The sequence below is a fragment of the Paramisgurnus dabryanus genome, chromosome 6 (assembly GCF_030506205.2).
Source record: "Paramisgurnus dabryanus chromosome 6, PD_genome_1.1, whole genome shotgun sequence".
Classification (NCBI taxonomy): Eukaryota; Metazoa; Chordata; class Actinopteri; order Cypriniformes; family Cobitidae; genus Paramisgurnus; species Paramisgurnus dabryanus.
Genome location: NC_133342.1, coordinates 38,338,865 through 38,363,949, shown reverse-complemented (window position 1 = coordinate 38,363,949; position 25,085 = coordinate 38,338,865). Strand labels below are relative to the sequence as shown.

The window sequence follows — 25,085 nt, the reverse complement described above, 5'->3', positions numbered from 1 at the left end:
TATGATTTACAATCGATTCTAAGCGTCCCGATTTAATTGAGAATCGATTCTTAAGGTCCCGATTTGATTCAGTATCCATTCTTAGCGCTCCGATTCAGAATACATTCTTTGCATCCCAATTCAATTCAGAATAGATTCTTAGCGTCACGATTAAATTCAGAATCGGTTTTTAATATCTCTGTTCAATTCAGAATCCTTTATTATTGTCCCAATTTGATTCAACATTTATTCTCAGAGTTTTGATTCCATTCAAAATAAATTCTTTGCGTCTCCATTAGATTCAGAATTGGTTCTCAGCATCCCGATTTGATTTAGAATCGATTCTTTGCGTCTCACTATGATTTAGAATCGATTCTAAGCGTCCCGATTTAATTGAGAATCGATTCTAAAGGTCCCGATTTGATTCAGTATCCTTTTTTAGCATCCCGATTCAGAATTCATTCTTAGCGCCCAATTTGATTCAGAATCCATTCTTTGCATCCTTATTCGATTCAGAATCCATTCTTAGCGCCTCCATTTGATTCAGAATTGGTTCTTAATATCTCGATTCAATTCAGAATCCTTTATTATGGTCCCGATTCGATTCAAAATTTATTCTCAGAGTTTTGATTCCATTCAAAATCAATTCTTAGCGTCTCCATTAGATTTGGAATTGGTTATCAGCATCCCGATTTGATTTATAATCGATTCTTTGCGTCTCACTATGATTTACAATCGATTCTAAGCGTCCCGATTTAATTGAGAATCGATTCTAAAGGTCCTGATTTGATTTAGTATCCATTTTTAGCACCCCGATTCAGATTTCATTCTTAGCGCCCAATTTGATTCAGAATCCATTCTTTGCATCCCAATTCGATTCAGAATAGATTCTTAGGGTCATGATTAATTCAGAATCGGTTTTTAATATCTCTGTTCAATTCAGAATCCTTTATTATTGTCCCAATTTGATTCAACATTTATTCTCAGAGTTTTGATTCCATTCAAAATAAATTCTTAGCGTTTCCATTAGATTCAGAATTGGTTCTCAGCATCCCGATTTGATTTAGAATCGATTCTTTGCGTCTCACTATGATTTAGAATCGATTCTAAGCGTCCCGATTTAATTGAGAATCGATTCTAAAGGTCCCGATTTGATTCAGTATCCTTTTTTAGCATCCCGATTCAGAATTCATTCTTAGCGCCCAATTTGATTCAGAATCCATTCTTTGCATCCTAATTCGATTCAGAATCCATTCTTAGCGCATCCATTTGATTCAGAATTGGTTCTTAATATCTCGATTCAATTCAGAATCCTTTATTATGGTCCCGATTCGATTCAAAATGTATTCTCAGAGTTTTGATTCCATTCAAAATCAATTCTTAGCGTCTCCATTAGATTTGGAATTGGTTCTCAGCATCCCGAATTGATTTAGAATCGATTCTTTGCGTCTCACTATGATTTACAATCGATTCTAAGCGTCCCGATTTAATTGAGAATCGATTCTTAAGGTCCTGATTTGATTCAGTATCCATTTTTAGCACCCCGATTCAGATTTCATTCTAAGCGCCCAATTTGATTCAGAATCCATTCTTTGCATCCCAATTCGATTCAGAATAGATTCTTAGGGTCATGATTAATTCAGAATCGGTTCTTAATATCTCGGTTCAATTCAGAATCCTTTATTATGGTCCCGATTCGATTCAAAATTTATTCTTAGCGTCCCGATTCGATTCAGAATCGTTTCTTAGCGTCTCGATTCGATTCAGAATTGACTCTTTGTGTCCTGGTTCTATTCAGAATTGATTCTTAGCGTCCCGATTCAGTTTAGAATCAATTCTTTGTGTCCCGGTTCGATTCAGAATCAATTCTTAGCTTCCTGCATAGCATATAGTGTTTGTGACGTCATATAATTACGTTGCATTTGCACTCAAAGTACACTTTTAGGGGAAAATCAATTCGAAAGATGAATTACTTATATTGTATTATATGGTTGCTTTTTCATATTTCAGGATATTTGACAGAAACGAACGAGGAAAGAATGTTTTGTTTATCATATTGAAATCTTGAAGACTTTTTATTGCAGACTTGGCAGATCTAAGCTCAGTTTGTGAGATTGTTGTCTTAAACTCAAATGAAGACATTTTTCAGATATATCTGAGATACACGAGACTTTTACATTTGCTGTCCTCCTTAATGTCTAGAAGAAATAATAGAGATATCGAAGAGATTTCTTATGTGAGTTTTCCTTTTCATGGGTTAGCTGTCAGTGTACTGCACTAGAATTAGAAAGAAAGGGGAACAACAGACTTAAAAGAACCACATGACGGGTGCTCGTGTCGCCTGAAGTGCCATTGCTTTATATATCTATAACATATTTAATCATAAAAATTACAAAAGATTACATCACTTTCAAGATTTTGCCATCCCATCAAGTAAAAAATCAAGGAAATGTGAGGATATTGCTTTCCCTGTGACACACATACTGAATGTCAAGGTCAGGTGCCATGTGATCCATCATAGGATACAGAATTGGGATTACTCAGCTCAATGCATATTACACAAATGTTTTCAAAAATGGATCTCAACCTATATTAGGTTGTTTCAACCCAAAATGCTAAGTTATTTGAACCAGGGCCGGGTCTACAGGGGGGCTGGGGGGGGGGCATTGCCCCCCCAGATTTTCCTTGTGCCCCCCCAAAAATGTCCAGCCAACCTTAAAATAACGGAGTCTCTTTACACAAAAAACGTCTTCTTTATGCAAGCGCTAGCGTTTACAGCTCCTGCCCACTAACGTCTGATTAGCTTATTCAAACCTTGGAGGTCTTTTCAGCAGTATTTAACTCACAGGAAAAGTACTACTGTTCTCTATGACGGTAACTAAAAAAAATGCATCTTTAAAATATATATCAGAAACAATGCAATTTAGTATTACATAAACGTAATAACCCAACACATATTAAATTAAAACTTTTTTATAGTAAAACATGCCCAAAATAGCCCCTTATCCTTTCTTAGACTCACCTCATTATTTATTCATGCAAATACAACAGCCAATGGCAAGTCTCCAGCAGCATTTAATGTGTTTGTTTTAGACGTAGTTCTGTTTATTAAAATTAGAATATGCAGTTTGGTTGTGGCATACTATATAGTAGATATAATTGATATAAGATGGTTATACAGTAAATAAACAGTATTGTAACAGCTGAGCATCGCGTGCAGTGCAGTTTTAAAATCAAATTTTAGCGGTTTTTTCATCGTCATTCATCAGCTCATTCAGCTCGCGTTTGAGAAAAACTTCACACGCAAAAATCTACAGACTTTTAAGTTCAAGAGGAGCTTTCACTCCGCAAGGTCATCGTAAGGTAAAACGTTGTATTTTATAATGTTGCGTTGTATTATAATATCTAATTTGCTAAACAAAGCAGTGTGATTTTATCTTTGGTCTCGTCGCAAATCCCACGTACAGTATTTTAGGGCTTGTGCTTTTGTCTGGTGCTGTTATAGGCAAACAGGATAACCTTTGACGAATTTGTCATGCATGTCAAATTGCTGACATGATGCAACAATATATTATTTAAAGCATTGTGCTTTGTTGTGATATTTGAGGTTGCTGCAGCAGCAATGATAGGGTCAGGAATTAATGACAATACAGCTTATCACATTGAAAATACATTATTTTACATGAAGAAAATGTTTGAGAAGTGGAAATAAAGTTCCTAACAAGTGTTTATTTAGAATAAAGGAATATGTTGGGTAGGGTAGGTATAAGAATGGCTTTAATTTATCTATAAGTAAAATAATTGATTAAATGCAGTGTAAACATTAATAAAATATAGCTATATGTACAGCTTTATATTTATATCACCTGCTTGCCTGATTTCATTAATTGTGACTAAATGTGTCAAACTAGTGTAATCATTATAACATTATAAATCATTAATCTAATTGCATCTACTTTTAAAATGTGAACGTGCAAAATGACATATAAATTGCCTTTTATTATAAGATATTAAAAAGAAAAACATATTGTTTTTCGGTTAAAGTTTCGACTACAAGGGTGTTTTATGTTGCCATTTGTTAATGTAGTTTTCCCCTCTGTATTAACAATGGGAAAACAAGAAAGCAGGCCAGGCTTTTTTCACTAATCATTTCAGGGCTCCATATCGTCTGCTGTGGCACTATAGATCAAACCAGCCCATAAACTCACAGTCATACAGTATGGTAGATTTCATAGAGTCAGATTTACACAGCTGATGGCTGTATTTACCACTGAGCAACACTTCTGAGTTTAATGAAGCAGAGATGAACATTCATGTCAGGCATTACTAATCTGTCATAGCGTTCATTAGTCTCTCCAGTGTGACCGATTTACAACTAACAGCATTGATATTGAACCCACTGAGGTGGAACTATAAATTATTCAACCTGACGTGTGCTTTTGACCGTGTGTGTGCCGCTGGCTAATGTGGATCACTTTTAAAGGAGTGTATAATGAAAAAGAAGTTCTGTCATCACTGTCTTCCTATCGTTCGTCTTAGATTTTGTTTCTTCCGTGGAACACAAAAAGGTTTTTTTGGCAATGCATTTAATAAAACAATACAAGTATGTGTTGATTTATACAGGCAAGCAATCTCTTGAGACTCCTGTGCTGTTTTCCACATTTTCTGATTGGAGAAAATGCTATATTTGGTATGTTTGTTTGTTTGTTGTTGTAGTGTTCCTGTAGCTCAGCTGATGACGCATGACGTTAGCAATGCAAAGGTCATGGGTTCGATCCCCAAGGGGTTATTACGTTTATTCATTCAGCAGACGCTTTTATTCAAAGCGACTTACAAATGAGAGAACAAAAATACATTTTATGGATTGAATTGTAAATCGCTTTGTACAAAAGCATCTTCTAAATGCACAAATGTAGATGAATAAAATGGTTGCTCTGGTGAAGTCTTGCCTTCCAGTTAAAACAACCAATCATCATTTGATAAATACTGAGGTGCGGTTAACCTGTGCGCATGCGCAGTACTGGAATGACTTTGAATAAAGGTGTTTTTAATACAATTTGAGCTTAAGAAAGAAACATTATGGTACAGTAAGATTGAATTGTTGATCAGAAATATGAAATTGTGATTTTAGCATGTGATTATAGAGTTATCTGTTTTTCCCCATTCAAGTAGTTTGCTAAGGTTGTCCCTGACTAAGGATTTACATATTTGAATCAGAATTGTTGAATCTTGCCTATAGTCGACTATGATCGAGTCGAATCATCTATGTGTGTGTGGATGGGTTGGGAGGTGGCCAGATCATGTCAAAAAATGGTTAACTTTTATTTTCTTTCACAAACAGCGCACAGAAACAACTTTGTGATAAATTGACCAAAACTGTCTTTCAAGTGATGAACGAAAACAAAACTGATGGTGCATTTTTATCTTTTTTAAATTAAAATGAAAGGCAGTATATAGATTTGTAAAATGATTCCTCATAAAATTTTAAAGCCACAATGTACAGAGCATTACACAAAGATATAACAAAAACATTTTCTATAGACCCGTTAAACATTGCAAAGTCTCTGGGTGGGCAGGGCCGCAGAGGCAATGTTGGCAAGCGTAAGCTAGCCATTTTAGGAGGGATGTAATAAACATGAATGCAGAAGAAGGTTCGGAACTGTCCGAATATCTACAGTCGCTCATTCTGCGGGACCGTGACAGCTATTTTTTGTGAATGAACTCTTGTGATTTTATCCAGGTTTTGGATATTTCCTAGACAACATATGAATTCATTTCGGGTGGTTTGGGGAATTTTGTCAAGGCTTATTGTCTAATAACTTATCGCTGGGCTAACTATGATTAGCAATGTGGATTATTTTAAGAGCCCATTCAAAGGATGGCACACACATCTATCGCTGTATTTTTGTTTAACATTTAAGCTAAACAACAGCGCTGAAGTTGCACACTTTTCACCTATAAAACAGAAACTTGCTGATTTGTACTAGATCAAACCAACACAACAGTACATATGCATAGATTATTTAACCTGATATGAAGTGTGCACTTCAAACACGAGCATGATAGTCTCCGTCCAGTCTGTACGCCGTATTGCATTTAACCACAATTGTCTTCTTGATTTCTGTGAAGGAATGTCTTTCAGGATCTGGTAAAACTTTAGTATTAACCAAAAGTTTCTTCTATTCTGGCAGCCAAAAACACAACAGGATGACATTTTAAAATCAAAACCTCAAACTTTTAGCGCGCATGCTATGAGTTCCTTCACTCTCAGAAAAAAGGTTTAAAATTGTACCTTTTCTGTCACTGGGGTGGTACCCTCAAAGGTTCAGTTTTGTACCTTTATGGCTATACAAAACACTGAAATGTTGTACCTTTTGGGGTACATTATTATACCCTAAGGACCTATTGTGTACCTTTTAAGGACCAATTTTGTACCAAATAAATGTTAGTGGTACAAAACATTTAACTGTACCTTAAAGGTACAAAATAGGAGCTTAAGATATAATATTGTACCCCAAAAGGTACAACATTTCAATGTGTTGTATAGCCATAAAGGTACAAAACTGAACCTTTGAGGGAACCACCCCAGTGACAGAAAAGGTACAATTTTAAACCTTTTTTTCTGACAGTGTACTTATGTTTTGCTTCCAGCTAGAATGTTGACGTCACACTGACGTAGGCGATTATATAGACGTAGGGGTCTATAAGTAAACCTAAAAATTAACAAATGTGATCCTGCCTGAGAAGCAGCAATCTTATTTCATTTTGTTATTAGTCATGGCCAAAAAAGGGACAAATAATAAACACTGAAATTAATGATTTTATAGACACTACACTTTATTATTTTGCTCAGGAATAACTGCTTGCTTCTTTGACTTTGTTCATCTCTGTGTTCACTTTAGATACAGAAAGACCGGATGATTTTTATATCATGTTTCAGGAATCTCCTTTCTATCATTTAAAAAGCGAACACCGACAATAATATTAAATCACAGGAGAGACAATGGTGTCAAATATCGGTTCTGTGCAGATATTCTAAGCAATGGCTTACCTTTTTTGTTGCTCAACTTTTGACACGATAACCACCCTGTTTTAAATAAATTTTAAAGCTTATATTTTGAAAAAATTAGTTTTTAATGTTAATTTTGATGAACTCCTAAATATGATCTTAAAGGTACAATTTGTAAGATATTTGCATTAAAATATCCAAAAACCACTAGTCTGGTGTTATACATTTTGTCCAGCTGATTACTAACAATATCTATAATGTTTTCAACTACTTGTAAATTATGAGAACATTGCTGCCCTAAACAGTGAAACGGGGCAGTGCAGTCACCTGTAAATGACGTTAATATCTACGTTACCCTTTGTTACCAATTTACTGACGTAAAAACCACATGACAACAGTGTCGTGGACAAATGCGGAAGTGATCGCGTCTGTCGGGCCACTCGCTTTTTTATGGTAAGTTTGTTCATCTGAACACTTAATTCTGTGCTGTGTTAACAAACCATCGTATTGGACTAATACTGTAACATCTATGACTAACAATTGCGTTTTGAACATTACCTAAAACCTTACATAATGAAAAAAAACTATGTCATCAAATGCAACATTTATAAAAATTGATTACTTTACCTCATGTGTAACATGATTTCTCGTTCCCATCTGATTGATGGACGACCCCCGTTCGCTCCCTTCCATTGGTGAAAAGTGAAGCCGCCAGTGTCCCGATGCGGCGCTGACATCTTGGGTCTTCTTAAGTCTGCGCAGCAGCGATTTCGGGACCAGTCCTGCGCAGTAGTGAGCAGGAAGTAAAGCCGTCAAATCAAGGACCTGCCCTCGCAGAAAGGGCATATCACAGCTGTCAGTCATGACGTGACACCACCGTTTTTATATAATTAAATAACTAACTAAAAACAAACTTATTTTAAAAACAAACACTTGAATTTACATCAGCATGATAAAAACTACAATAAATGACAGAAACCAGCCGCGGAAAAAAGATAATTGAAGTGTAATTAAATTGTTTAGTTGGTCTCAAGTCCCATTGATTAACATAGTGGAGGCGGGGTTTATGACCTGTACTGGGACCAGTCACTGGGGAGAAATCAAGACGTGTTGGCTTCACTTTTCAGGGCTTGTGCGGCACTCTTGTTCGATATACGTAAAGCAGTCCAAAATTTACAGACTTAATTTAGATCAGAATTTACTGTTAATAAATACAAATAAAAAAATAAATAAGGTCAGAATCAAGTAACAAGGTGCAGATCAAATGTGTACAAAAGTGCAGGGAAACAAAACACAAGCAACAAATAGTTAAATCAGATAACCCTGAGTGTCCTATAAATAAAATTTAAATTAAAAAAATTATTAAAATAACGAAAGTATAGCCAGAACTGCCAACTTTGTATGTTTATCTGCAGAAACATCAGGGTTTCCCGCAGAAAATGTGTTAGTTAAGGTGGTAGGGTTGGGCGGGTGGTCGGGGCCGGGGGCGTGACAATCAAAGGGTCATGGTATGCGCTATTAAAAAGTGTTATTATATTATATTATATTATATTATATAGTGTTACTCTACAAGTTCAGAAGAATTGTGAGTATATATTGAGAAAAGTCATAAAAAACGACTTTGTTCTTGACAGACATCATGAACTGGCAAAAGCTGCTAAAATGTTTAACAAAAACGTCTTTGTTTATATTAGTGAATAATAAAAGTTTATCAGTCTTAAATATACATACATTTAAATTTTGTGCAAAGTTTTATACAATAAAATACACTTTTTATGCTTGTATTTCAAGGAAATTTAAAGGGACCCCTTCTCATTTTATTATTAGTGCTTGTGGCATTAGTGCTTGTCAGCTATTCTTTACTTAATGAATCATGAGGTTTTATTGTTAATGGAATATTAATCAGTGCTTGACAGACTGCGTTTTACTGAGAAACCAATCTCTTAAATGTTAAGAACAGACTTTAATGCAATTAGCAGTGGCAAGTAGTAAAAATGTGTTTGCATATTAGCGTCCGATCAAAGCGTAATGTTTCTTAAAGATAAATCCAAATGAATTAAAAGCACAACAGGCAATTGTTTTATCTTGCTGCTGACTATAAAGAAAGTAAATGAATTTGGCAGCAGTCCAAACGCAAATGTTAAGACAGAGTTCAAGGAAAATGAAAATGAGTTTGATGTGCGGTACCATCTATTCCAGGGTCTCACCACGCTTTGCTTTTTTACTTTGGCCTTTGCAGACTTGTCTTATGATTATTTTATGCTGTTATCGAGCGTGCTGGTTCTCTTGAGGAAAATAAGTTGTGCTGTACAATGCATTCATGCACTGTTTGCTATTTTCTTTCAACAGTAGGTGGTTAATGCAATTTGCTTTTTGGTACTTAAGGTCAGGGATTTAAGTCCCTTTTGCACACAGTCTTTACTGGTGATTTGCAGTGAACAGAATCTTTCTGGTAAATTAGTGCTGCCAATTTACCAGTAAGAGAGGTTTAAGTAATTTACTGGTAAGCAGTATGTCTGAACATAAAATAAGGGTTACCTGCATTAGAACGGATGACGTCAGAATACGACAGCTTTATGGCAATCATACAGGGTTCCCATGGGTCCTTGAAATCCTTGAAAGTTTGTGAATCTGGTGGAAAAAAATTCAAGGCCCTGGGAAGTTTTTGAAAATATACATACATAGATACAGGTCATTGAAAGTGCTTGAATCTATTTTAGGCAAGAAGTTTTCTGGAAAAAAATCCATATTATTCCCTCTGTAGTGTAGGATAATATCATAAAAATTAACTACTTTTTATCACACGTGCTAAACTGTTAGCTGTAAATGCTTATATCTTATGTATGTGAATGTTGATTCATACCAAAATGCTTTTTTGCATAGTTGTGTTTGACAAATGAAAACGTCTTTGGTTACGTATCTAACTGTTGTTCCCTGAGAAAGGAACGAGACGCTGCGTCTCCCTTGCCATACTTCCTGCGTCCCTGTAATGCAGTCTTTGGCAATATTTCAGATACCGATATACTTCCTGACTCCCGCATCACCCTGTGTTTGTCGTTAAACCTCATCATTGGTTGAATTTGATATACACATTTGGATGCACTTTCCCCTGGAGGCGTCCCCAAAGTGTCACCGCAGTGACGCAGCGCAGGTTCCCTCTAAAGGGAACTGTAAAAATGTATCTTAAAAGGTAAAATGATGTAACCTTGCTCTCACTTGAAATGTGTCCCCACATTTAGTCCTTGAATTTGAGGGTATTGGACCTGGAAAGTCCTTGAAAGGTTCTTGAATTTGAAGGTAACTAAGGTGTGGGAACCCTGACAGATGATGTGTTTACCCCTGCACTGTTTTCACATGCACACTGCTTAAAGTCGAGCACACCATAACATCCACATTTCTTCACCAAAGTTGTTTAAAACAGTTTACCATATATTTGCCGAAACACCCACGTCCATACGTGCCATTTTCCCCTGACATGTCTGTCCAATGACATCTCTCATTTTCTCTATCACTTTTTAAAAAAATCTAGTGACATATATTATTGATACATTGAGAGCAGCAAAGGCAGCATGTATTGACGTCTACATGGGGTTCTCACAATCGCACACACACACACCTGTCACCAGTGTTTATTGTCTCTGTTAAGTGACCCCTTACACAAAGGTCAACACAAAGTCTCCATTAAGAATGAGTCATCCAGGCCGCAGGTCGGCTTTGCGTCCCTTGACAGTTTTAGACGCCTTGCCACAACAGAGATTTGATCTGCGGTGTGTTGTCGACTGCCAAAATGACCTGGCAGATTTCTCTCTGGATTTGGGGGTTTTGATGTTTACAGAGTTTATGGGTTCAAAATCAAATCCAATAAAATACTGCACTTTAAGTTGCTTTAGACCAAACTAGTTTTGTGGATTCTTGTTTTGTGGTGTTTTTCTGAGCAGATTTTTTCTCACTGAGTAAGAAGTTCACAGATTGACCTCTTTCTTTATCATTATTATTTATAAAATGCAGCGTTATTTTTAACCCCGCATTGGGTCGGAAAAGGGACACACCTGACCGTTGGGTTAAATTAACCCTGAAAATGGTTATATTTAAATGAACAATGGAAAAAAATTACAATTCTTTTCAGTATTAGTTTTTGTTTATAAGCAGCATTGTATGGCTTTGTCCACCCTAACGTTTTTCGCGAGCTTGTAGCATTGCATTATGGGATTGCTTTAAAGTAGTCATATGATGCGATTTCATGATTTACTTTGTCTTTGGAGTGCATAAAGAACAAATATATACGTCTCAATGCAAAGAAAGCAGACGTAACTTTTACTGTTGTCGTGGAGACACTGTGCCTTGGGATTTGATATTCCAAATATGATAAGGGTCGTAACATTTCCATGACACGTTTGAGGAATCGGGCCAATCACAATGCACTGGATAGCTTGCCAATCTGTGCACATCACACTTTTTAGAAACAATGAGCTTTGTTAACAATGTATGGCATGGCATGTGGAGCAACAATAATGTATGGTATGTGGAAATAATTGGAAATAATGTGTTTTTTTTACCTTAAACCACTTTATTTTAGCAACATCATATGATCCCTTTAAAAAATACATGCAGACTGACAAATAAAACAGTAACATGCATAACGTAGTCATAAAAGTGCATAAGAGTATTAAAACAGAGCCACTGTGTCCTAAAAGCTGCAGATGACTATGGGCAGTGTATGTGTAAATAAACCAATAATGTTTTCATCTCATGATCTACACTTTATGTAGATTTAGTGACCTTTCAAAAATTGGATTGCTTTTTGGGATTTCAGCGGGCGGCTGACCTTTTGTTCAAAAAACAATTGCAAAGATTTTTACACCCTGAGTGCCAATATGTATATATTTGCAGTCTGCATGGTGCGCTAAAATAATTTAGTCATAGCGTAGTTACATTATTATGGATTTAAACAAATTCTCAAGCATATGCTTTTTAAAAAATCTAAACTATATGCTTCAGATCAGTCTGGTTTCTCATCTTATGTCCCTTCTATTATTTCATGTGTTAGGACATAAAACAAGTTTGTGATTTATGTTTCGTTTCGACCAAAGTGATACATAAAAATAAAAAACGGGACATAATTATAGCATTATGCATATAATAGAGGGACTTTTTGTATCCAGGTCTATTCATAATAAAGATGTGCTATGTGGCTTGAGTTCTGGTGTTGTTTATATGCATCCAGATTTCAGACAAATTCAGACAACACCTCATGAAAAACGCTTGAGATATATTCAAGTTACATTCAGGCGTTTTGTATCATATCTCCTGTGTGCCATCTGGGTCTCTCAATAACCGTCACTGTCTCTTTAATCCAGATTAGTCCTGTGTTTCTCTATAACGGACACATGTCAACACAACCCATCAGCGCCTGCTGATTTCCAATGGTGCAGTTTGTGTATCTGTTTCAGCTACATTATGAGTACAAAACCCCCAGGCATTTGCTACAGTATTGAGGACATTGTTGTTGCTTACAAGCGCAAGTCAATAGAGCCCTAAATATCTAAGTCTCTGACCGATAAACTTTCAAAGCAGTCCCTTATCAAGTTACATTTTCAGATGCTGCCTATGTTGTTGTCTATAATATAGAGAGCAAGGGAGGGCCACCAAGGTCTAAAACAGAGCCGTCGTCACACACTTGACGTGCTTTGCTTCAGGTATTGAGTTCAGAACCAAGAGCAAGTATGTTGGTCATGACGGATGAATTCATTAGAAATCTGTCATTTGGTTTTTGACTGTAACAGTGTTTGTCCTGCGATTATGCGACTGTGGTTTACCCCGCAGGACGTCGGTCACTCGCGCTGACCTCAATCTTTATGTGTTTTTGTGTGTGGGGAGGGTGAACATGTTGTTCATTAAGATTCTCATTAACTGACTAATTACACAGTGAAACAATGCTGTGACATTTCTCTAGACCTCAGCCGCGCTGTGTTTCATCGTTATTTTAAATCGTTTGTCATTAATTGATTTCCTGCCCAGTCTGTCCATTAGCACTCTGATTGGCTGCCACTGTGTAAGAGAAAGAGAGATTTAGTAATCAAAAGGATTAATTTTATTAAAATATGTCCCTGGTGTTTTTGTTATTCACTTCTTTACTGAAAATGCTTTGGAATGACATTGTTTTGACAAACTCGGGTCACTGCATGAGACTCGATAAAGTCTATAATTCACTTATGACCTCAAACTTATGGCCTCAATACTTTTTGGGGGCTGTTTTGGCCCTCTGTTGCTCCGGTCAACTGCGACATCCTTATAAGCTATTTGTTTGTTTGACCGTAACAATTTCCTTGCTTTTCAGACTGCTTTCAAGAACAAAAACAACGGGCCTTATTGTTCGCATGTAGTCGATAATTTTCTCTCTTAAAACTCATCTCTGAGCATCATAATAGCAAACAGTTTTTCTGTGACAGTAATTTCTTCAATGGCCGACGCACCCGGTGAAACTAATCTATAAGGGTTGTCCCTATTCTGCCCAACAAAGGCAAAAGGCAGTAACTGCGTTTTTGGTCGAAAATGAGTTATTGATATTTTTGGGACATTCAAGTCCTCCTTTATCATGTGGATAAGTATCTTGAGTCAATGTTGTTTGTTTTTTTGAGGAAAAAAATCAAGAAGAAAATAACTGACAAGTAAAGTCACTAAAAAGTCTAAACTTTAAAGTCATTTTTGTGAGTTAAGGGCTTTTGCCTTTGTAGGGCAGTATTGTCCTTATGAGAAATGGGTGTGTTTTGGGCATAACGTGCAATAAACCAATCAGAGTTGCCAGTTGCGTTCGCGCCATGGTGTATTCCCTATATACATGGCTTAGTTTAAGATTGATGTAAAAAAAAATGTGCATTGTTTTTTCTATTTACTGAAATGGTTATTTTTGTAATATAAGCTTTGGTTCTCTTTAAAAGTAGTTTTTTCAGTCATGGAGTAATAAGTTGCTAAGTTTTAATTGCTGATAAAGTATATGAAGAGTTGTTTTCCAAAATTAGTTACCACCAAAATCAGTATTGTATCTGGTCAGTATTAAAAAGTCATTCTTAATTTTACGCAAAATCTGATATACGTTGTGTTATTCTGTCATCTTTTCTCCCTTTTTTCCCAAAATGCGATAAACACCAGTCCTCCTTCTCTGCAGAATGCAATAAATCTGCTTAACCAATCACAGCGCATCATTCCACGCATTGTAATAATGGCGGCGCTTTGAATACTCACTGAATCCTTGTTTTCCTCATCTACTTTGTACTTCATGATCAACAAACAAACTTTAAAAAAACTTATGATCTTATGAAAAACTTTCCATTATTTTACTTGAAGTCAACAAAAATCGAGCAGGACCAAAACGTTTTACAGCTGATCGCTGTCAAAAAAGTTGTGACATAGCAGCAATGACAGTGTTCTTAATATGACAAAGTAAGTGTTTTGATTAATGCCATTAATGTTTATATTTTTAATCAGTGTATACCACTAGTAAACTAAATGAATGTAACATGGCAAAGATAAATGCACATTTATATATTGATTCAATAGATTTATAGCATTTTGAAAGAAAATCATCAGTTTTTATAATAAATCTTTGAAAATCTAATTATGGATTTGAATTTGTAATGTTATTATAACCTTAATATGCTATGTGAAAGTTTGTAGCAGAAAATAGTGGTTTTCATCTTGTCACTTTCATGGTGTAGAAAACACGTTTTTACCCAAATTACCCAAAATGGATTTATTGCATTTTGGAACCAAACTCTTCATACATGTAATCCTAAAAAGTATTTTAACAAGATTCATTTACAAATATGTAAAAAAAGAGGTTTGCATTTTAAAAATACTTTATTTGTAACACACAGGAGATAAAGAATTTACAAACGTTTCGAAAGGCAAATTATTTCAGCACTGGACAGCGCCGTGAGTGGTTTGCTAAAAGTAGGATTTTCTTTAAAAAAAATTACATAATCTCACCATATCCATAGGTACGAAGTCTTCATATACAATAAATATGTGGCTAGCTAGCATTAAAAAAACATTTCAAAATAAATGCAATATTTGCACTTTTAAAAAAAATCAAGTGAAGCAGCTCTTCTGTCAGCTGATCTCAGCTTTATGGCTTCTAAACTTTTGTAATCTGTCCTCATTTATGTCCAAGAGATACAATAATAATCTTTTACATTTTAATTCTTTATTTTTCATATTTTTAAAAACGTTTGTGTGCTGTTGTGCATTTATGTGTGTCTGTAATAAACAAACACCCGTTGTCATACTTTATGAATAACAAAAAAATATTGTGTGGCATTGACTTTAGACCAGGTTTAGTTGTTCAATAGCGTGGTCGATTTCAGTCGCCTCAAAATAGCAACACGCCAACAATGCACCTGAACACATCTCGTTTTCAGACCAGAACATCCATGGGCCACAAATGGGTGCAAAACATTAGCTATTTAAACAACATGGTGCAGGATGTGAAAGTGATATCTTCGTCAGGCTGAAACTAGCAAAAAACACTTGCGGCACAGTGTGCAGGGTGTATAATAGAGACTCAAACTACTGATCCACGTGTTCAACTGTGTTGATATGATTTGTAGTCGGAACCCAAGGCGTTTTCAAACCGCGAATGGTGTTGAATGATACATTTGCACATGGTTTTTGTCTTAAAGCATATTGAAAAACACCACATATACATATAAACAACAATATAAATTTGATTTTCACCCTTAAACTGTTTCCTGTACTTTAAATCAAACCAAAATTTTGGTTTATTTGCTGCCTGTGTTCTAACAAAAGCGTCACTGTTACTTTGTCCTATATTTATAGTATGGGCTTTGAATAAACTTTAAGTTGGTTTGCTGGTCTGGGTTGCTGGTTTAGTTGTATTTTGGACAGATTTTCTCAGGAACTCCTTGAATTTTCTTCTTAGCTGCCAGGATCCTTGAACTTCTGACTCACCGTGATTTAAATTCTGCTGGAGTTTCATTAGCCCAAAGGCTGCCCCAGAAAGCACTTAAGCAATTGTGCATGAATATCTCATGAGCAGTCAATGTGAATAGTTGCTTTGCATTGAGAGATTAAATTTATGGCCTGCTGTATTTACCGTGTAGAAGATGAAAGTCTCTCTCTCTTTTTGTATGTTCATGAATGCGGGTAGACTCAATTGTCGCCTGGCGTTGGGGTTAGAGTTGGGTTTGGGTAGGGATGTCATTTTATGTAAATCTAACCCTAAACTGAAGCGACAATGGTAAGAAAATAGGACAAAACAGTTGAGTAACCAATCCGTGAGAATGCCACGGAAAAGAAAGTCCGATATGCGGAGATCCGTGAGAATGCCCCGGAAAAATGAGCAGAAAATTCTGTGACTATGCCACGGAAATTCGTGAGATGAGGTTCTAATATAACTACAATAGTTTTTGGCATTAGTATTGGCAGATATAAGTCTGAATAATCGTCTATCGGTATTGGCGGAAAAATATAATATCGGTGCATCTCTAGTCTAGTGCAACTTGTTGGATCTAGAAAATTGGGTCTCATAGCAGAATAAAGCTGGAGCAGAAGGTTTAATGTTCCTGAAAAGTAAAAATCTTTTCAGGAACATGGACTGTTATTTCATTTTGTGACAATCATGCACAATAAGGACCAGGAAAGTGTTTTTAAAGGGCTCAGTTTGCCGTGCCAAAAATGAATCCGCTCAAGTTTCTCATGGAAATGTTTTACTTTAGTAATGTGTTGATTGACAGCTGCTGAGATGGGTGGCTATGTTCTTCCAGTCAAACATCATTTTCCACCCACATGTCCCCAGACGTCTGTCATTCCCAGCTGAAACGGGCTTTGTGTGTGGAGCGGTAAGAAGCGCTATTGTTGCTGAGCTTCTGATGGACGACATTATCTCTCTCCATCTCACAATCACGCTGCAATAAGATTCAAAGCTGACATTGTTTTACCGTTTTGTTTTAGAACAATTTTCACTTCATCAGTAATGTACATAAACTGCATGAGGCTCATTTTTCTTCATTTGCTTTAACCCAAATGCTGGGTTGTTTTAACCCTGCATCTAATCTGAAGCTTATCTGGGTTAATTCAAACCAACTTCTGGGTTCGTCCATTTTTGACCCAACATTGGTTTGAAAACACCCCAGCATTTATTTAGAGTGCATGAGGTATGAAAGAGCAATCGAATGTATGAGCAATAAAACTTGTGTTTATATCGCAGACTAAACTCTTAAAGGTTAAAGTAAAGCTGAGATATAACTGATTTGTGATCAGGTGTTGGGACAAACAGGACTGTTTGTTTGGGTTTCCCTTTTATCTGTGGCCAGCTGTCAAAACGTTGAGTGGGAAATGTTAATCTTCCTCTGTGATTGCCTTGACCTCGAGGCATCAGAGACACTCAATGACAGTGTGATCGTCATGGTGACAGCCGCCCATCCACTTATTCAAGATCACGCTATGAAATCACTTATTACGGTGTAAGACACTACCTGATCTGGGTACAGGTGAGACCCGGCTGGATTTGGTTTTGCTGTAATGCCTACGGCTTTTAAATTACGCTACAAATGTAACATATGAATATAAGGTTTTTTTTTTGTAATGTAGCTTAAATAAATTGATTGCAACCACTTACCTTAAAAAATTTTGTAAATTGAATGAATAATAATTGGGCGGCGTTAATGCTGCGAAAACACGCGTTATTTTTAAAGGGGCGGTGAATTTGTCGATTTTATTGTTTTATACTGTTGTCTGAGGTCTACTTATGATGTTCGCGTGGTTTTTACATTCAAAAACATCAAAAACAATAAGTAATAGGCTATTTTGTAACATGGATTAGTGGCTCTCTGGAGAAAAGCTTCGTTTGAAGGGGCGGGCCGCATTGAAGACCTGGACGTAAACACCCACTGCTATGATTGGGCAGCTTCATTCTCCATCATTACATGTGGGGAAATGTTATAAAACATTAATGTGTGAAAATAGTAGCCAAACACATATATGTTTGAGCCACAAAAGATTCTGGGTGCTAAAGATGATACACATAAATGACAATCCGTATAGTAAAGTAGAAACAAAACTTTAAACTCGACGTGACTAAAGTACCGTATACAACACAGTAAGCATGCATCAGATTATAAACTGCGGCTGATAAGCTCTTATCAATAACTTTGTATATTTCTATTGTGCTTGTGAGGTTGCTCTTAGATACACGTAACGTTACATACCACAGTTATATGATAAAAAATAAGCTTTGTTGAGTGTTGGACCTTTCAAACGCAACTCACCTAAATTACCGTATACAACACAGTAAGCGGGCATCATAATATAAATTGCGGAGGATAAGTCCTTCCTTTGCATATTTCTACCGTAAAATTACAATCGTATTGTTAAGTGTTGTACCTTTATTAATCGTTTAATGTTTTTAGTAAATTAAAACAGTCAAACATACGTGTTTAGACACGGATGTTACAACAGACATATCAAGCGATCTCTTCTAACAAAGCAATAGTGAAACGCAGTAAATAAATAAACTTAATGTGTACTGCTGTGTCATTTTTGTCAGATCCAATATTAGTGGTGTTTTTAATCACAGGCTCTCTGCAAATCCAGCATCGACTTGCTTCTTTACAAGTGAATCCGCACAGACCACAAGGTAATCAAACACTCCCCACGCGAGCTGGAACTCTTCAAAAACAACCTTTATCCACGCATTCCTAATGTTATTTTCCGAGCCTCCGAATTAAAGTATTCAGCTTCTGTGTTGTTCCCACGCGGTTCTTCCACAACCCTAGTCTTCGTTACCATGGTTACTCTATCATAACAGATCACCGCGTCAAAATAAAAGTGTATCAGAAAAAATTTATTTAAAAGTCATTTTGGTTACATTTGGCAATCTTTAAAGACATGTTTATTGACACACGTGTGTCACGCGAAGCTGTGGGCAGGGCTACAAAAGTGGTCATTGTATTTGGCTATGGGGAGGTGCTTCAATTCTACTTTGACGTCATAGATTTCCGAATTCCACACTGGAGTGTTTAGCTGGCTTGGTGCCAAAAACTGTTATATTTCAGTAGCACGGACGTTTTCAGTTCTGAAACTTGCAGGATGTTCATTTAAGTATGATGACCTCTTATGTAACAAATTATCAAGTTAAAATTGAGTTTTTGATTCACCGCTCCTTTAAGGTAAGTGGTTGCAATCAATTTATTTGAGCTACATTTGAACAAAAAAAAATTGAACTTAAACATTAAAACTTTTTTTTAAATGTAGCTTAAATAAATTGATTGCAACCACTAACCTTAAAAAATTTAATAAAATGAGTAAATTGAATGAATATATATTTTTTCAGTGTAAGTAAAAAATATTCAACTCATGCGAAAAATTCACATGACACAAAGTTAAATCCCACAAGTAATATAGAGTGAGGAACACGATGCTTCGCATTTGGTTTATACGCAGCATAATGCAATAATGTGAATGTGAGTAAAAATATTTTCAGTTTGCGCGAAGATGCATTTGAGGCCAATTATAGTCTCTATAATCAAAGCATTGTAGGTCTTTTTACATTTATGTAGATCTGTTTGTAGCTCAATTGGTGGATCACTGTGATGGCATTGCAAAGGTCATGGGTTCGAATCTGACATTCTAAAACAATGGTTGGGTCAAATATGGATAAACCATTTATTTTTCCAAACCGTTTGTCATTTGTTATTAGTACGTACACACCAAACGCGGGTCATCGCGTTACTCGCGTTATCATGCAATTTTTTTGCTCGAGTTGAATATTTTCAACTTGGGAAAAAACGCGCCACCGCTTTTCGCGGCAAACGTGCCACCCATATCGCGTCATTCTCATCGCGCGAGGACGTGTCTGATCGCGTCTTTGCATTGACGTTGAATCATTGAACTCGCTTCTGGTGTGAACCCACAGTTAGAGTGCAGGGAATATAAATAGTGATAAAATGTGTAACTGAATGCACTTTGGATAAAAGCTCCATTTGGGAAATGCTTTTATCTGCACCTACAGTGCATTCAAGGTATTTTATCAGTATATGTATCCTTAGATAACAGCATCTGTGAAATGACAAACAACCAGTGAATTGATTGAGTCTGTGACCTTTCACAAGTCATTAATAAACAGTGTTATGTTTCAGCAGAATTTCCAATAATCAGATCTCTTATGGTTTGACTCGCATCAGGTCATTAAACAGAGCATTTCTTACTGATATTTACCCAACGTTTCTTCATTTCTGCCTTGTTTTGATTCTACACCTCACCTAAAATTTCACCAGACAGTCTAATTATTTTAACAAACACATCAAAGAGCAGAGAGCCATCTGAGTGGTTTGATCTGAAAGCCTTTCCTGCAGGAGGATTATTGAAGATGAGTGTGATAATACTGACAGGCTGCAGATAATCAATTGACTCTTAAAGCTCAATTAAATAAGAACTCAGAAAACAAGTACAGCAGACAACACATCTAGACGTCCCTAAGCATTAATAATTTGATGCATTTGGCAGACGCTTTTATCCAAAGTGACTTACAGCACATTACAAGGTATAGATTTTATCAGTATGGATTCATACCCAAGATCTTTATTTGCTGCTAATGCTTTAACATAACAGTAAAGCTATAAAAAAATCCTGAATTTGTTGGTGTCATGGTTTGTTTTTTCCATTGTCGCTAAGGTTTGGGGTTAGAACAACTTTTGTGTAAAATGACATCCTAACCCAAACCCAAACTTTAAAGGTGCTCTACGCGAATCCACACGTTTCAGGTCATAAAACATGTTTTGTTTCATACAGTAAACATCTCCTCACTATCTGCTAGCTGCCGGTCCCCTGAACACACTGTAAAAAACACGATCTCTGTAGAGAGCCCTGGCTTCGCAAACTGCAACAAAAACAAAGTGGCCAAACCTACCACCACGAAACATAACAAAGTGTTCCAGCCAATAAACGACAAGAAGGATTTGGAAGTGGGGGTTGGACACGTCATCATTCTTTCAGAAAGCACGAAAGGGAGAGGGAGGGGAGGATTTAGCTACGCTCCGTTTTGTTTGACAACACTTCGAACGTCAACAAGAAGGGACGTCACACAGATTCACATAGAGCGCCTTTATGCTGCGTTTACACCAACCGTGTTTCAAATGTCAAAATCGCGTCTATTGCGCCTAGTTTGCTGCTTGAACAGTTTGTATGCATTCACGTGTGTACGTCGAAGCAGACGCGTGGAAAAGCAATCATTTGATGCGTGTCAGAGGCAAAATCCACTTCTTGTGGGAGGGGCGGGACCTCCAGACGCGCGTCAACGCGTCTTCACATTGACTTAACATTGAAATCACTTGCGCTTCACGCCTCTACCACGGTTGGTGTAAACGCAGCATTAAGAGACCATGGTCGAAAAAATGACATCCTAAAGAAAATCACAAATCTTAACCTAAACCCAAACGACGATGGTTTAATAAACAAAACAAAAAAAACATAAAACGAAAAGATGCTCCGTATTAAAGGGACATTCCACTTTTTTTGAAAATATGCTCATTTTCCAGCTCCCCTAGAGTTTAGCTTAGCATAATCCATTGAATCAGATTAGAACATTTGCATCGCCCTTAAAAATAACCAAAGAGTTTGGATATTTTTCCTATTTACAATTTGACTCTCCTGTAGTTACATCGTGTACTAAGACAGACAGAAAATTAAAAGTTGCGATTTTTCTAGGCAGATATGGCTAGGAACTATACTCTCATATCTGCCTAGAAAATCGCAATTATGCTAAGCTATGCCAAAAGTGCTAGCGCCAGACCCCGAGATCAGCTGAATGGATTCCAAAACGGTAAAAATCAAATGTTTAACTCTAGGGGAGCTGGAAAATGAGCATATTTAAAAATTGTAATTTGGAGTATGCATTGCACGACTTTTCACACTGCGTGCTATTTATATGCATTTCATGAGAATGGGTTGAAAAAATACTGGCCTTGAGTACTACAACACTGTAAGTACCATGGCAAATGTAATTTTTGTACCTTTTTGTGGTTAAGTTTTCTGTGCAAAATTTTAGCCCTGATGTTTATGTTCCCAGTAGGGGAAATAAAATATTGATCTCTGTTTTGCAGAATCAAATTTATCTGGCTGATATTGGCCGGTACTGTCACGACTGCCTCGAACAGAACAAACAGTCATTCAATTGTGTTGTTAGAATGAATGTAACAGTATTTAATTTTGGTTTTTCAGATTGCGATGTTTGGTGAAACAGTTGGAGAGGGGAGAGGCGTCTCTCGTAGACCTGAAGAAAAACCTGGAATATGCTGCTTCTGTTTTGGAGTCAGTCTACATTGAAGAAACAAGGTAAAGTATGGATTGTAGATGTTGTCTGTTACGTGTTTCGTAGTATTAAAGCCCCCCTAACCTAGTAAATGCACTTTTAAATGTGTTTCTAGCAGAAAATGAGTCGTCTGTGTGTGTGCAGAAACATCCTGTTATTATACAAATCCATCTCTTCTTCTTTGTGTAATCTCCTTTAAACTACAACAGACTCACAAAACAGGCTGTTGGGGATCCCCTATCAATGTGATGTCACATTGATTACACCCCAACTATAACCGCTCACAAGTGGAAAACGTATTTTGAACAACACCAGGTTATAACTATGTGCTGCCTCTCAATAACATAAACACACAACAAATATGACAGCGGGGTAAAAAAACAGAAAGAAAGCATCTGATCTGATCACAGTGATGTTGTTTGATATACCAGCTCTGTAATTCAGCACTATAAGTCATGCCACGTTTATTACTACCACTTTATACAATATAGCATATCATAACTTTCTATAAGCCTACTGTATAACTGAGACATTAATTCAAGAAATGCATTAAAAGCAAAAAGACCATGGAAATATATAGTGGGTTCACTTCAATCCACACCCAAAGTTCTTGGTTTCCTTCTCAAAGAAATTGTTTGATTAAACATTGATTAAAATTAAGATGCAATTTATACAAAATGAAACTTACTTTGAAGAAATTCTTTCTACAAAACAAACCTATGAAGTGGTCAAAATCATGTCTGACCCACTATAGGTCATATTGCGCCTCTTACTCATGATGTTAAGTGTTCACTTTTCATAACCAAAATAGATTATATAAAAATAGCATTATAATATTATTTTTTTAATATCTCACGTGTCCTAATAAATGCAATTTCAACTATTTCTGAAATGATTATTTTATAAAGAACAACGCTTTTTCACATAACACAGGGAAGCAGCCACTGCACGAATGATTAATATATACACTCACTTAAAGGATTATTAGGTACACCTGTTCAATTTCTCATTAATGCAATTATCTAATAAACCAATCGCATGCCAGTTGCTTCAATGCATTTAGGGGTGTGGTCATGGTCAAGACAATCTCCAGAACTCCAAACTGAATGTCAGAATGGTAAAGAAAGGTGATTTAAGCAATTTTGAGCATGGCATGGTTGTTGGTGCCAGATGGGCTGGTCTGAGTATTTCACAATGTGAGAAAAAAAGAGAAAAACATCCATTATGCGGCAGTCCAGTGGGCGTAAATGCCTTGTGGATGCTAGCGGTCAGAGGAGAATGGGCCGACTGATTCAAGCTGATAAAAGAGCAACTTTGACTGAAATAACCACTCATTACAACTGAGGTATGCAGCAAAGCATTTGTGAAGCCACAACACGCACAACCTTGAGGCGGATGGGCTACAACAGCAGAAGACCCCACCGGGTACCACTCATCTCCACTACAAATAGGAAAAAAGGCTACAATTTGCATGAGCTCACCAAAATTGGACAGTTAAAGACTGGAAAAATGTTGCCTGGTCTGATGAGTCTCGATTTCTGTTGAGACATTCAGATGGTAGAGTCAGAATTTGACGTAAACAGAATGAGAACATGGATCCATCATGCCTTGTTACCACCGTGCAGGCTAGCGGTGGTGTAATTGTGTGGGGGATGTTTTCTTGGCACACTTTAGGCCCCTTAGTGCCAATTGGGCATTGTTAAAATGCCACGGCCTACCTGAGCATTGTTTCTGACCATGTCCATCCCTTGATGACCACCATGTACCCATCCTCTGACGGCTACTTCCAGCAGGATAATGCATCATGTCACAAAGCACAAATCATTTCAAATTGGTTTCTTGAACATGACAATGAGTTCACTGTACTAAAATTACCCCCACAGTTACCAGATCTGAAATGTGACTGAGATTCACCCTTTAACTGAAGGGTCCCTATGTGAACACATTAATAGAGACACCTGCAGTATGAGCTTCATCGCTATCAGTGTCATTTCATTCCTGCTCAGCGATGGTATTCAATCTCTCTGCGGGGAGATGCAGCATTCCATCAAGCCCCTCGCATGCCTCTAATATGTTTTATTTGGATGAGCAGAGTGAAGACTTACATCTGTAAACATCTAGATGCCAGTAAAAGATCTGATAAAAGCTTATGGAATTATGTAAGCAAAACGTCATCCTGGCCTTGGATTAAGACAAACCCTCCTGATCAGTTTCACACTGGGATAGGGGGCTCACAGGGGCTTGTGTTTTGTTGTTTGGCACACTATACATCATTTTTGTGACCATTAAGTTCATCCCACTGTGGTATTCCCATTATTATGCAGATAAGTGATGGATTAGTCTCAGGCCACTGCGTCTTGGCTCGGGCTTCAGTCATGGTTTATATTCATTATAATTCAAGTCGCTTATCTTGCTAATATTCATTTAAAAGTATCTCTCCTTTTCTCTCCAGGCGATTGGTCGATACAGAGGATGAGCTCAGTGATATCCAATCAGATTCTGTGCCATCAGAGGTCCGCGATTGGCTGGCCTCCACCTTCACGCGCCAAATGGGGCTGATGCTCAGAAGGACGGAGGAAAAGCCTCGATTTCGCAGCATCGTTCACGCTGTACAGGCTGGGATCTTCGTGGAGAGGTGTGGTTTGATATTTTTTCCCGAGTGCATAATTCTTTAAGCTTAGTCTTGCCAGTGTGGTGTTATTCAAAAAAATAGCAAACTCTTTCATTTCAAAACATCAAAGAACTGAAATCACATTTAGCTCCAGTTTTTTA

General features: G+C 36.8%; 1 protein-coding gene across 3 annotated transcripts in view; it reads left to right on the top strand.

The window, feature by feature from the left end:
* pde1cb (phosphodiesterase 1C, calmodulin-dependent b) overlaps positions 1 to 25,085 on the top strand; it is a 121,955-nt gene that overhangs the window by 72,412 nt on the left and 24,458 nt on the right. For all 3 annotated transcript variants that reach the window (XM_065276705.1, XM_065276706.1, XM_065276707.1), the window contains 2 exons: positions 22,223 to 22,336; positions 24,766 to 24,948. In XM_065276705.1, coding sequence (XP_065132777.1) covers positions 22,223 to 22,336; positions 24,766 to 24,948 — 297 coding nt within the window. The remainder of the gene's footprint in view (positions 1 to 22,222; positions 22,337 to 24,765; positions 24,949 to 25,085) is intronic.